The sequence below is a fragment of the Rhinatrema bivittatum genome, chromosome 2 (genome assembly GCF_901001135.1).
Source record: "Rhinatrema bivittatum chromosome 2, aRhiBiv1.1, whole genome shotgun sequence".
NCBI lineage: Eukaryota > Metazoa > Chordata > Amphibia > Gymnophiona > Rhinatrematidae > Rhinatrema > Rhinatrema bivittatum.
This window is the reverse complement of record NC_042616.1, coordinates 258,138,755-258,152,755: the sequence shown is the minus strand read 5'-3', so window position 1 is coordinate 258,152,755 and position 14,001 is coordinate 258,138,755. Positions and strand designations below refer to the sequence as shown.

General features: G+C 43.0%; 1 protein-coding gene across 4 annotated transcripts in view; it reads right to left on the bottom strand.

The window, feature by feature from the left end:
- The window catches only part of SLC4A7 (solute carrier family 4 member 7), a 385,387-nt gene that overhangs the window by 156,326 nt on the left and 215,060 nt on the right, over positions 1–14,001 (bottom strand). For 3 of the 4 annotated variants that reach the window (XM_029589434.1, XM_029589432.1, XM_029589435.1), the window contains exons 7-8: positions 4,946–5,305; positions 2,483–2,595 (exon numbers count right to left, since the gene is read on the bottom strand). In XM_029589434.1, the coding sequence (XP_029445294.1) occupies positions 2,483–2,595; positions 4,946–5,305 (473 nt within the window). The remainder of the gene's footprint in view (positions 1–2,482; positions 2,596–4,945; positions 5,306–14,001) is intronic. The other variant, XM_029589436.1, reaches the window with a different exon arrangement.

Sequence of the window (14,001 nt, the reverse complement as noted above, 5' to 3'; positions counted from 1 at the left end):
TGTCCAGTCTGTGTCTACCTTGCACATCTTTTGGGCCTGACACTTTCAGTCATGCACGCCTTCTACACCCTATAACTATGGTTGAGGACCCCCAAAGACGACAATCAGGAGGCCAATACTCAGTGGGAGAAGCTAGCCAGATAACTTTAGAATTAACCAGCTTTATGCAAAGGAATATTAGCCAGTTATGTTCTAGTTTAAAAACAAAAAATCTCACATTGAGGGCATACAGGCCCTAACCTGTCCTCTGTCTCCCTTATACCTGAGTTTCAAAGGCCCCATGGGGCTGAATTTGCCACCCCCTCCCCAAAACGGTCCATTTCACGTTTAAATAAAAATTATTAGGGCCGAAGAGTTCCTCCTTCCATCATTTTTTTTTTTTTTTTGCAGTCCTTGTTAAATGTAACTTTGTTTCTCCTGATTATAATAAGTTGTTTATGTTTACTGTTTTTATGTCCCTGTTCGATGTAAACCGATCTGATAAGGTATTTAACCTTGAAGGTCGGTATAGAAAAATGCTAAATAAATAAATAAATAAATAGCAGTCTAGCAATAGCAGAAGTACCAGCAGAAGTGCCAGTCCCAGAACGTGGTAGGCGGCTACCACGATCCGGGAGAACAACTGCAAATAAAAATACAGGCGAAGGCGGGCATAGAAGGGAAAGGGTTAGGGTGGGCATTGGGAGAGGGATCTGGAACCCATGAGACATGCTTCAAAAAAAATAAAAGGGGAAATAGGAGCAGGGGGTGCGTAAGAGGGAACTCTTGACCTTAATTTTTTTTTAAACATGTCACCCACCTCCCTCCCACCTGAGTTGGAAAGGCCCATAGGGCCTTTCCAACTCAGGTGGGAGGGAGGTGGGTGACAGATTAGGGCCACACGAGGCCGGATAATTTTAGACTTGCTTCCGAGCAGGTCTAAAGTTATGTGGCTAACTTAGCCAAATATAGCTAATATTTGGCTACGCAGCCAGATAACAGGATCCCTTCTCCAGAACTCCCCCAAAATGTGCCTTTATATCTGGCTATAATTCAGCCAGATAAGAGGCTCAATATGCAGTATAACCCATTTAGAAATAACTTGCGAGTTATCCATCTAAATAGCTTTTGAATATTGATCTTCAGTTACTTAGTACTTCTTCTGCATAATTGAGAAGAGGCATAAATTATTTTGGATGTCTGATGGTAGTGTTCCGCATGTATTTCTCAAATTTTTTTTTAACCGCATAATATTGGCTAAATGTTGAACCATCTGAAAATGACTGTAGCATTGCTGAGTGAAATATCTTTTTATCTACGGCAATCAACAATTTTGCATCTTTTCCAGGTGATACACTGGAATGTGTTTCTGATTTCTTTGCTTTCTTCAGGGCTACTTCCACTAGCACTAAGTCATGAGGAAACAGACATCCTATACCTTGGACTTTGTTGAACTTTATATTTCAAGTCCACCTTTCTGGCTTCTGATAACGTGGTAAGTGGGTGTTTGCCAAATCTTTGATCATAAGTCCTGAAGAACTTTATGTATGGGGATGGTCATGGCCTGCTTAAATGCTTGTAATAAACTTCAGCACTTCAGGAAATTCCTCCTTAGATATCTTCTCTTCCTCTAGGTTGAACAGTACAGCACCTGCCATCTTTTAAATGAAAGCTGGGTAGGACATATCTATTTTGACTTTAAGATACCCAACCATCTCCTGGCAGTTGATAGAGTTCAGATGACCATGGGGGTCCAGCAAGGCGACATCAGTTAGAGTGCCAGGGACTTCTTCTAGACATTCCTTGGCACTTTCTTCTTCGGACATAACATTAATTAGTTAAAATATTAGTTAATATTTTAAGATGTGTGTCTGCTTTTTATAGTACTATATACTCCTAAATTCCAGGTTAGTTTAGTGAAAATACGGTAAAGGGCCTTGGTGCTGGAGCCAATCCTCCATTATAACACTGTTCTTATCTGCTCGACTTATGTTTTGACTTAAGAACATGGATTTCAGGAATCAATTGCATCTTAAGTCAGAGGACTTTCTGTACTTTATTAAACTGGAAGATGAGTTCATTAACTTTGGGTACACTATCAGACAATTACAAAATCTGGAACAGAGCTTAAATTTATTACTTTTTCAGTACTAGGCACTAAATTTTATGGGAAAAGTTAACATTTTTTCTATAAAGAGGATTTTCACTGTTTACATGATTGTCTTGAAGGACAAATGAGCTGCTAATGATTAGCATGGTGATCAGACTACTCAAGTACATTCCTTTCTCTGTTATTTTGCCCTGCACATGAGCAGGAAATCAGTGTTAACATGCTGGAGGGTATATTCATTTTCATGGATGGTTAATATTTTCGAGGCAAAGGTCTATTTTAATCTCCATGAAATCAATGGACTTTAATATACAGACAAGTTACAGCTATCAGGTGTATATATATATATATTTTTTATTATTATTTTTTTTTTAAATACACATTGTTTCTTACCTTGCTGAAGTCAACAGTACTGTTTTCATGGCTGCCTGTCCCATTACCTTTAGTGTCTATTCCCTTCCCAATCTCTAAATTCCCAGGTGCTGACTGTGGAGATGCTAGAAGCCCTACATAGAAATAAATTCTTAATTTAGAACACGGTCGAAAAAAAATGAGTTCAGTGACATATGCATAAAATAAACCCATGAAAATGCCAAATGGATAAAGCACAATGTGTAGGTTAATCAACAAAAGTGGATGTTAGTATCGCAGATGCATAAATGTCATTGTAATCTGAAAAAACTACACAAGTCAAATTATGAACAGCTACATAAATACATGTAGACATTACCTAAATGGTGAGCCTTTACTAGACAGAATTAAGAAAGTCTTAATATTTTTTAAGACACAAAACATGTGACAAACTCTGCTACATTGACCATACAGAAAGAAGTAAAAAGACACAAAAAAAAGCAATGGCAATCTTATCATTGCCTTTTAAGAACCACTTATATAGCAAGGGAAATCTCTAAGGAGCCTCCCCCCCTGTCTTAACTATATTTCTCCAACCATGAATCCTTTTTTTAGCAAACATATCTTATAGGTAATCTTGCAAAATAGGTCTTTTGAACAGGTACCAATTGTTGTCTACAGCATCAGTAACTGTCACTTCATGTTTTTAAAACATCAAAAAACTATTTAACCCTCTTCAATTGTGAGGCTTGTTTTTTGCTTGTGTCTATATAAGAGGGGGGGGGGGGGGGGAGTCACTTCAGTTGCCTAAGAATAATATTTTTAACAAAAACATGTTGGTTTTTGTCTTGCTCAACTGAAACTAAACACTGATCATCCAAAAACCGGGAATCAAACATTCTTGTTTGCTTCTAATATGGAAAGAGGGATGCTAATCTACTCCTGTTCTATCACATTTTTATTCAGCCATACAAATGAAGAAAAGCACTAAGTCTACTAATTTGACTTGCCCCAAGATATTGGAAATTTTTTTTTTTTTTTTTTTTTTTTTTTTTTTTTAACTTGGCCCCCATTTCATCCCACCACACTGTTTCTTATTCCTGCACTTTGTGCCTATTCTGTATCCAATCTAGTACATGCTAACAGCACTACACCGCAATACACCAAGGATTTCTACATTACAGCACATTATTCATTTTATTTGGCTTTCAGGTTTGCAAAAAGCTTTCCCACAAATAGATTTGGAAGCCTACTACAATGCACCTTGGCACATATATATATATCATACACCAAAGTGAAAGAAATGAAATTAACTTCAGCTCAGGTTACATTAAGTATACAAACAAAAGCTTGCTCCAATTTCTCTTGGCCTTGATTTTGTCTAAATTGTATGACAGCAAGCAAATGCTGTATTTAAAACACACAAAACAAGCAATAATCTAGTTCTAAAAACAAAGACAAAGGTTCCATTTTCCACTTCAGAAACTAGTTCAACAGTTTTCTGCTTTAACCAACAGGGAAGTATGAGAGAAAAAAAAAAGGCAATGTGCTTATTCATAAAGGGAACCCCAAAGTCATGAAAGCTCTTTGGGTAATTACAAAATGTCAAGGTTCCAATTCCACTATACATGCACTGCACAATTACTTTTTAAAATAATCTCCTGAACTGTGATGGTATTTTCAGCAATGGACTGAAAATCTGCCAGAATCAAGGAATAGCGCTAGATTCTCTTTGGCCAATAGAGAAGACTGAAAAATAAAACAAACAAAAAAAAAAAAGGTTATTCATCCTGAGAATGCAGCACAATAGGTAAAAAAAAAAAAAAAAAAGGCTGACCTAACAAAAAATGAATGGGTGCCCTCAGGAGCTCTAGACTTACTGGGTCCATTGGGTTCAAATGTAGCTCACTGATTAGTCTGTCAAACTAAAAGCTTGCCCACAATGATACAATGCAAAGGATTAACACTGACACTGGTGTACAATTAATATGAACATACTATTTATTTCTTTGCACTCCACTGTTTTACTATATTTCATATTTCTTTTATGAAAATGGCAAAAATACTGCCATGTACTACACAGTTTTGTTTTGTTTTTTACTGTATAAAGAAGTCCATTATCAGCAAAACATCTCCAACCTAGTCCTTAAAATCCAAAACCCAAATAAAAGCTAGGCATAAAAACAATTCAAAGATTTCCAGTGCTTTAGGTGTTAAAATGTGCAACACTAGTAAATTTTAATTCCTCCCATCCCACCTGAAGAGCTGTAAATAAAATGAATATGAAATCCTAACAGTAACATTGTAATGTCTTAAAAAAAAAAAATCAAATCATACTGCAAAAAAAAAATAAATTAATATATGTATCAGAAACATGCAGACTGAAGTTAACTACAAAATCTGCAAAGTATAGTGTTCACTTTACAAAGCAGTGTGCTCAAACGCATTCCAGTGTAAGTGATTCAGATGCATGGAGCACTACACAAGCGGAATTTAGATAGTTGCCTGGTATAAGGTCAATATTATCCTCTCTCTTCTTTTCCAGGTCATCCTGAGCTTCCATCTCTTCCTCAGGTGGATGAATTACTACTGTAGGGATATCATCAATGGCACAAGAGAGCAGTTCTGGAACATGGAGCTCACTCTGCTGAGAACTTTTAGATACCAGGCGATTGAGGATAGGGCTGGAAGGTGGTGTATTTTGGGGGGTGGCTACTGGGGTTGTACACCTGGAGCCTGACGGGGTCCCACTTCTTGAAGGCAGAAGGAAACCGAGAAGAGACAGGCGTGATTCACGTCTCAGGGAGAGGTTCGAGGCAAAGAGACCTGCACGCAAAGAGTTATGGGAGGCTGAAAGGCCCTCCCCTGAGGCAAAATAGAGAAATTAAACATAGTAAAGTTGTCAATTGAAGAGAAATAAAGGAACAAAGGTTGTACAATGTTTGCAATGGAAACTACATGCTTACAGAGCTTAAAGGTAAACATTAACCTATAGCAAATTTTTTCTGTCTTGTGGATTATAGTGAAACCAGTACATTAGCAATATTAGGTTTCAGCTTTAATATTCTCCCATTTATACTGTATAGGTGACTGTGGGCCTCTAATCAAGCATGCTAATATTTTAAAAGCCTGTATAGGACCTTTTTTGAATACAGTATCTGCTTTCAAAAATGGGTTATATTTAGATGTTATTACTATCAGCATGCATCTCGGGCATCCAATGTGAACATATATAGAAAGTAGAAAATATAAAAACAAAAACTAAATTTTTATATATCTTTATACACTTGTTTTATAGCAAGCAGAAAGAAAAAAAATTCTGCCATAGGTTAGTGTTGAGACACAAACATTCATGCAAGTGAAACAAGTCAATATATAAAGTGATCAAATCTTGAGGCAATCTAGTTAGTATACGGATCATCAGGGAATAAAGCAGAGTTGCTTACCTGTAACAGGTGTTCTGCTAGAACAGCAGGATGTCAGACCTCACACATGGGTGACATCGGAAGGAGCCCGGCATGCCACTATCCTTGCAGGGTCCCTCAGTCTCGTAACATAGAATTACGAAAAAATAAAAGAAACATAACAAAACCCAACTCTACAGGGTGGCGGGCAGGTTTTGTGAGGGCTGACATCCTGCTGTCCTGTTGGTTACCTGTTACAGGTAACCAACTCTGCTTGCTCTTAGGACAAGCAGGATGGTAGTCCTCACACATGGTTTAATCCCTAGCTACAGGCTGTCCCCAAAGACAGGAAGACTAACAGACACCTAACACATGCCAATATGCACAACAGTGGTGAAGTTGGTAACAGAGGAAGACAGCCTAAACATGAAAAAAGGGCCAAAGGTAGGAAGAGTTAGGTTTTACAGTTGAAAGATATTCCGGAGGGCAGACTGGCCAAAGCTGCTATCGCGTCGGCCATCCCTGTCCAGACAGTAGTGAGAGGCAAAAGTGTGGAGAGAACGCCACATCGCAGCCTTGCAGATCTCATCCATGGGGACTGCTCTCAAGTGGAGCACTGAAGTTGCCATGGCTCTAACAGAATAAGCCTTGACATGACCACCAAGCTACAGTCCTGCTTGAGTATAGCAGAAGGAGATACAATCTGCCAGCCAGTTGGACAGGGTCTGCATAGCAACTGTAGCTCCTCATCTATTCTTGTCAAAAGAGATGAAGAGTTGTGCAGATTGCCTGTGGCTTGCCGTTTGCTCCAAGTAGAAGGCCAAGGCTCTCTTTCAATCCAGACTGTGCAGAGCCTGTTTTGCCCTAGTGCGAATGAGGCCTGCGAAAAAAGATGGGTAAGATGATTGACTGATTAAGATGGAAATCACCATCTTAGGTAGGAACTTAGGGTGCCTGCGCAGAACCACCCTATCATGGAAGAACTTCATGTATGGTGGATACGTCACTAAGGCCTGAAGCTCACTGATTGTGCATGCTGATGTGATCGCAACCAAAAATATTACCATCCAGATAAGGTACTTGAGGTCATGAGTTGAGCCAACACCACATTAAGATCCCAGGACACTGCAGGGGAGGCTTCAACTGAAGCAGACACCACAAAGCGACCCACAATGGGTTGCACAGAGATGGGCAAGCCATTTACACCCCGGTGGAAGGCATTGATCGCACTCAGGTGTACCCTAATGAAGTTGGTCTTTAAGCCAGTATCCGAAAGGTACAGGAGGTAATCGAGCAGCTTCAGTGTAGAGCAAGAAAATGGATCCAGGCTGCGGTGCTCACACCAGACTGAAAACCTCTTCCAGTTCAGGCCATAAGACTTCCTAGTGGAAAGCTTCCCGGAAGCCACCAGGACTTGAAACAAAGAGAGGTCAAGGGACTGCAGAATTAACCTCTCAACATCCAGGCAGTCAGGGACAAAACCTGGAGATTGGGATGGTGCAGCCTTCCCCTATCCTGCATGAGGTCTGGGGAAGTCCCCAGACTGATTGGTTCCCAGAGAAGAGATACTGCAAGATCGGGAACCAGATCTACCTCGGCCATCAAGGGGCTATGAGGATCATAGTTACTTTGCCCTGTCAGAGCTACAGGAGAGTCTTCATCACCAGGGGAAGTGGAGGATACACGTACAGAAGGCCCTTGCCCCAATGTCAGACAAAGGCATCTGAGGCTGGCTTGTCGTCTCCCCTGGACAAGGAGCAAAACTGATACACCTTACTGTTGCAGGGGGATGCAAACAGATCCACATTTGGGGTGCCACAGAGGCGGAGTATCCGATCTGCCACTTCTTGTTTCAGGTATCACGCGTGGAGCTGGAAGGCTCAGCTCAGCCTGTCTACCACCATGTTTTTCCCAGTCAGGTACGTGGCTTGAAGCACTGTACCCTGTGATAGAGTCCAAGACCAGATCTGAATGGCTTCTTGGCACAGGAGGAACGATCTCGTACCACCCTGTTTGATGTGCCACATTGCCAACTGGTTGCTGGTCTGGATCAGAACCACTTTGTTGATCAGCCGATCCCTGAACGCCCAAGAGCGCGTACTGGGTTGTGCGGAGCTCCAGGATATTGATCTGATACTGTGCTTCCTGGACGGACCACAAACTCTGGGTGCGGAACCCTTCCACATGGGCACACCACCTCAGGTTGGCCATATCCGTAGTGAGCACAGTCTGGGCAGGGGGACTTTGAAAAGGCACCTCCTGCTCCAAGTTGGTCAGACTCTCCCACCAAGACATGAGTCCCAGGGAGGCGGAGTATCCTGGATGTGAACATGGAGATCCTGTGTGGCTTGCCAGCACTGGGACTGCAAGGTCCATTGGGCTCTGCGAAAATCAAACGAGCTAAGGAAGTAACATGGACCGTCGCGGCCATGTATCCCAAGAGTCACAGCATGTGGCATGCCAAGACCTGCCGCATCTGGTGGACCACTCCCTCAATGAACCTCAATGTGAGTGCCTGTTCGTGGGGAGGATACGCTTGGCCCTGAGCCGTGTCCAACCTGGCACCAATGAAGTCCAGCTGAGGCAACGGGTCAAGATGAGTCTTCGGGTAGTTGAAAATAAACCCCAGGGACTCTAACACCCGAACAGTCAAGCACAGAGACTGTATCACTCCCTCCTGGGTGGGGTTCTTGATGAGCCATTCATCCAGGTAGGGAAACATGCACCCCCAACCTGCGGAGGTACACACCCACCATGGTCAGGCACTTTATGAAGACACAGCAACACCCTGTATTGAAAATGCCGCTCACCGACCAACAAAGCGCCGAAACTTCCCATGAGCCTAGATGATCTTGATGTGGGTGTAGGCGTCTTTTAGATCGAGGGAGCAAAACTAATCTCCTCTTTTTAGAAGGGGAATCAGGGTGCCCAGAGAAACTATCTTGAACTTTTCTCTCTTTAGAAACCCTGTTCAAGGCTCAAGCCTAGAATAGGATGGAGTCCCCCTGTTCTCTTTGGAATCAGGAAATATCGGGAGTAGAACCCTCATCTTTGCTGATTCAGTGGAATAGGCTTGACGGGCGGCGAGCTCCACCAATAGTATTTCCTGATGAGAGGACTGACCCCAAGAGGAGCACACGGGAGAGTCTGGAACGACACCCAGAAAGTTTAGCCAGTACCCCCAACGCACGATAGATAGAACCTGCTGGACTGATGTAACGCTGGGCCATTGGTCCAGGAAGAACCACTGTCGACCCCCGACCGGAGGGTTCTGCGTCAAAGGTGGTAGACTTATGTTCCCTCACAGCCAGTCAAAACTTCGTAAAGGGACTGGCGTGGGGGACCCGCTGCTGCCAAGAGCGGCCTCTAGAGCCTCCCCACTGGGCCTGGGTGTGAGAAGCAGGAGGATATTATTTCCTCTGGCAATAGAAGCACCTCCTTGGTCCCTGATGCGAGGACTTCTTGGCCAAAGACTGCGGGTACTACATACTGACCAAGAAATGCTGCAGGGTCTCATTATGAGACTTCATCTGAGCCACAGTATTTCTCACCTTATCACCAAAAAGGCTGTCGCCAGTACAGGGCAGGTCTGCGAGCCTCTCCTGCGCCTCCGGGCGGAGGTCTGAGGCCCTAAGCCAGGCCATCTGGCAAGCACCAATTCCTGCGGCCGCCACCCTTGCTGCAGTCACCAAAATGTCATAGGCGGAACACACCTCATACTTGCTGCATTCCAGACCCTGTTGGACAACTGCTGAAAAGTTGTTCTGCTGCTGGGGTAGGCGCTCTGTCAATTCCTGGATCTGCTTACAAAGTTCCGAGAATACTGAATCATATAAAGCTGGTGGGAGGTGATCTGGGCAATCAGCATGGCACCCTGAAACACCTTCCTGCCTAACGCATCCAAATCCCATAGCCTGTTGGACCAAATACACAGCATCGGACCTTCCTGTTCACTGGAGGTACGGAGACAGGGTGTTTTCCCAAATCCTAAGGAGCAACCCCTTGAAAATCTCATGGAAAGGAACTGCCACCACCTCCTTTTGGTCATCCACAAACTGGAGAACCTCCAGCATCTCGTGTCTGGCATCCTCCTCCATAAGAGGCTGGAATGGAATGACCTCAGACATGGCCCGCACAAAACCAGTAAAGGTTAAGTCCTCAGGTGGGAACCAGAGTCACTCCTCTAGAGGAGACTGGTCCGAGGGAAGGTCACCGGAATCATCAGAAGACTTGGAGGTATCATCCTACCACGGGTTATAAGGGGTGTCATCATCGCTAAAATTGCCCAGAGATGCACGTGGTGGGAGGCCTTCCCAGGCCCAACAGCTTGGGCACACAGGGCCCCGAAGGACCCAGAGCTGGACAGAGTAATACTAGCCATGGAACAGAGGGCCTTGACGGCCCCTCCAACTTCGAAGGCCCCACAATAGGGATAGCATCGGGAAGAGGAGACACCGGTGGCCGCTGGAGCATCAATGGCACCCTGATCACCAGCATTAGCTGCATGGGGAGAACACCAAGCAAAACATAGAGGCATTCCAGCAGCAGTGCCAACATCAAAGGGGCGGGCTCCAGCACCAGTGGGGCTGGCAGCTTGATGCCCTGCAAGGATCGAACAACAACTGCATCCTGCATTCAAGCTCCTCCTCAAAGACCGCCAAGGACAGGACAGCCTGAGGAGGAGCCAGAGTGGCCAGATCCCCCTCGGGGCCCCAAGGGGAATCGGCACCTGGCACCGGAATCTGTGGGGAACACCTTGGACCCCTGGCATAAGTGGAGGGCAATACTTCCTCACCGGGGGGTCGCTTCAGTGGCATCACAGTAGGCGCCAGTGCCAACCCAACCCGGCACCATGCGAGGACCGAGACCGGTGGCAATGTTTTCACAACTTCCCACGGTGCTCGGCCCATTCTTTCCCAGACACAGAGGATGAAGGTAGCAATCCCAAAGGCCTGGAGCGAGAGGAGACCGATCTCTAGCACCCCTCTCCACTGGAGGCCCCAGAGGAGGGGTGGAAACCTGGGGATCGGTGTCCATCGGTCCTTCTCACCCCTTCGGTGTCAATGCCCCTGATGCCTGTGTCGAAAGTTCGGACTTCCTGGACCTGAACAGCTTCTTTATCTTGTCGAGGTGGGTGCACTGGCCCTTAGGGGTTATCTGGTCATAAAAACAACAGCCCCGGATGTCGTGCAATGCCCACAGGCAAAGGATACACACCTCGTGTGGACCTGTAAGGTACATTGTTCTGAGGGCACTGGGAGCATCGATGAAAACCCAATGCCATGACTAAAAGAAGGCCGGCAACTGGTTGACTGACAGACACTGGAGGATATCGCTGCTGGGGATCAACCGCGCAGAAGGCAAAAACTTACCATGCTGCTGGGCTCACTAAGGCCAGGAGGAATGGAGAGGGACCCAGCTCAGGAAAAAACACTTTCCGAAGGGGAAAAAAAAAAAAAAGGAGCATAAGCTCCAGAACCGCGAGACCACAGCTCCATGGAAAAGAGGGACACCGCGTGGACACATGAATAGTGGCATGCTTTGACATAAGTTTTCCGTGCCGGGCTCCATCCGATGTAGTCACCCATGTGTGAGGACTACCATCCTGCTCGTCCTAGGAGAAATGCTAGACATCATTGGTGCATGCAAAATGAATCTGAGCCTTTTGTCTTAATCTGCCTTTCCCAATTCAATATATTCAAAGTTTATATTAGCAAAGATGCATTTCATCTACTTTTAATTCCACAAAGATAAAATCAAGGCATATGTAAAAATTCAAATTTTTTTCAATTTAATTGAATATCCTTTTATGTACAAAATTACAGGGAAAACACCATCAAGTCTGAAGGGTGATTACATAACAAAAACAAAATTTACAAGCTTTTATACCATATATACAGTGATGTGAAAGATTACCTAGGAAGTAAAACATTATATAGATTAGTACTTCCTAACATCTTTTTGATTCACAAAAAGGGGTTGAATTAGCATAAATTTGAAAGTTTTGAGCAGTAGTGCCACATATCAAGGCTTCCATTTAAGATTAAATCTTCAAGATTAAAACCCATCTTTGCATTGCATTTCTTCAGTATATGACAAGGTTTTATGCAGTTTTGTGTACTTTACTTACACAGTAAGAAACCAAATAGGAATCCTAATAAGGAAGTATGAACTGTTTAAAGGTGCAAAGAAGAGAAGATTAGGGAGCACAAGCAGAAAGTAAACTCCCTGCAATTATTTGTTTGTTTTAGAGAGATCCACAACAATGGTCAACTATGTTTAAACCCAAGTATAGAAGCCCTCCATCAAGCATATGTTCAAAAAATACTATGCAAGACTGGACTGATATCAGTCTCAGGTGTGGCATTGCAGAGGAGTTAAACTCACTTTTTGGAAGCTGGACTTAAGCTATAAAATGCTAGTAATATTCTATATGTTACTACATTCCTTGAGGACTGTTAATCATGTGTGTGAAAGAAACTGGCTTTTGATTCCTCAAGTAGAATGCCAAGCCCACTCATGATACAACCCTAGAACCGAAAGTGATAAACAAGTCAATATCTGCCTTAATGCTTTTAATGTGACCTCAATATTTCTCCCCGCTTAGTCAGGAGAGGGAAACGGGGAATTGGATTTAGTTGACAGCCGAAAGCCCTGACTTCTACGATCTGGGATACTGACAAGCAGAAATAAGGGAACAAGCACAGGACTGCTTCTATGGCTAAGTCCTAAAGGAAATGAAGAATGCTGGTGCAGCAGTTACTACCGTTAACCAATAAGCCTTGATGCTTTTAATGCAACTGCAACATTCTGCCCCACTTCATCGACAGATGGAAAAGGGAAATGGGATTCAGACAACAACCAAGAAGGCTCCAACTTTTATGGTTTGAGTTACTGATACGCAGACACAAGGGAAAAAGCACAGGACTGTTTGTATGGCAAAGTCCATTAAAAAAAAGCACAACAAGCAGCACAGTCTGAATTTTCAAGAAATTCTATCACCCAGTAAAAAATATTGCTAGCTGCGATTTTTATGGGTTCTCAAAAGGCTTGGGGATAACTGCACGGAGCAGCAGTTGCTACCCTTAAGAGAAACATGGAGGTAACCTGCCAGAGTGGCATTACTACCTTTAAGAAGCTTGCTGGGCAGACTGGATGAACCATTTGGTCCTTTTCTGTCATTTCTCGGTTTCTATTTTTGTATGTTTCTTGCCACTGCAGACAAGAAACCAGAAATATGAAAAACTCTAAAAGGAAGGTTAAGATTAATATAGTTAACCATACAACCTTTTTCTCTAAGCAAAAGAGTCTATTACAAGTGACAAATTGAAAATACAAGGAGAAAAAAAAATGTATAGACATTCTAACAAGCAGCTTGTTAGAACAAGGATTCTTAAGTGCCCTTCTCAGTGCTGGTATGAGATCAAGACACTTTCACTGTTTACTATGAGAAATGTTGAAGTTCTCCTGAGGCCAGATAAATCAAAATGACATCTTTAAACAATTCTTTCCAAGTTATAGACAACCAATTGAATTTTGTAAAGGGCATCACCTTAAGCTCATCTTTTATAGATGCTCAGCGAGTACTACTATTAAAACAAAAATTTAGCTCAAAAAAAGTTTACTCACATTTATCCCCCACTCAAACATTTTATAAAGCTCTGATAAAACAAACAAAAAAAAAAACCTGACAAACTAAACTTGCTGGAAAAAATTTTAACTGTAAGACTGAACTGAAAGAGCATGACTGAAGAAAAAAAAAATGCAGAGAGAAAGCAGATTAAGACACATTTTATCCCAATACACATAACATGGGGAGGAAAACCCAAGACAAAATAGTCTACTAATAATACAGTCTGAACACGCACACCTTAGTACTAGGATCAATTAAGAACACTGCCTTGGAAGATGTGTATGTTCAGTGTACCGGTGAAAAAAAAATCACAGAATACAAAAAAAAAAAAAGTCAGGCTGTGCATGCAAGTAAGGATTAGACTAGCAGCACAATTACAGCATACCAAAAATCATCAGTACAGTGGTCCCCTTTATAACGAAACTGAAATCTTAACTCCAAAGTAAATCCTTAATTGAACTTTTTAAAGCAGTCATGTCCTGCAATAAGCTTGTAATAGCTAACTTGAGAGCTCCCAATCTGTT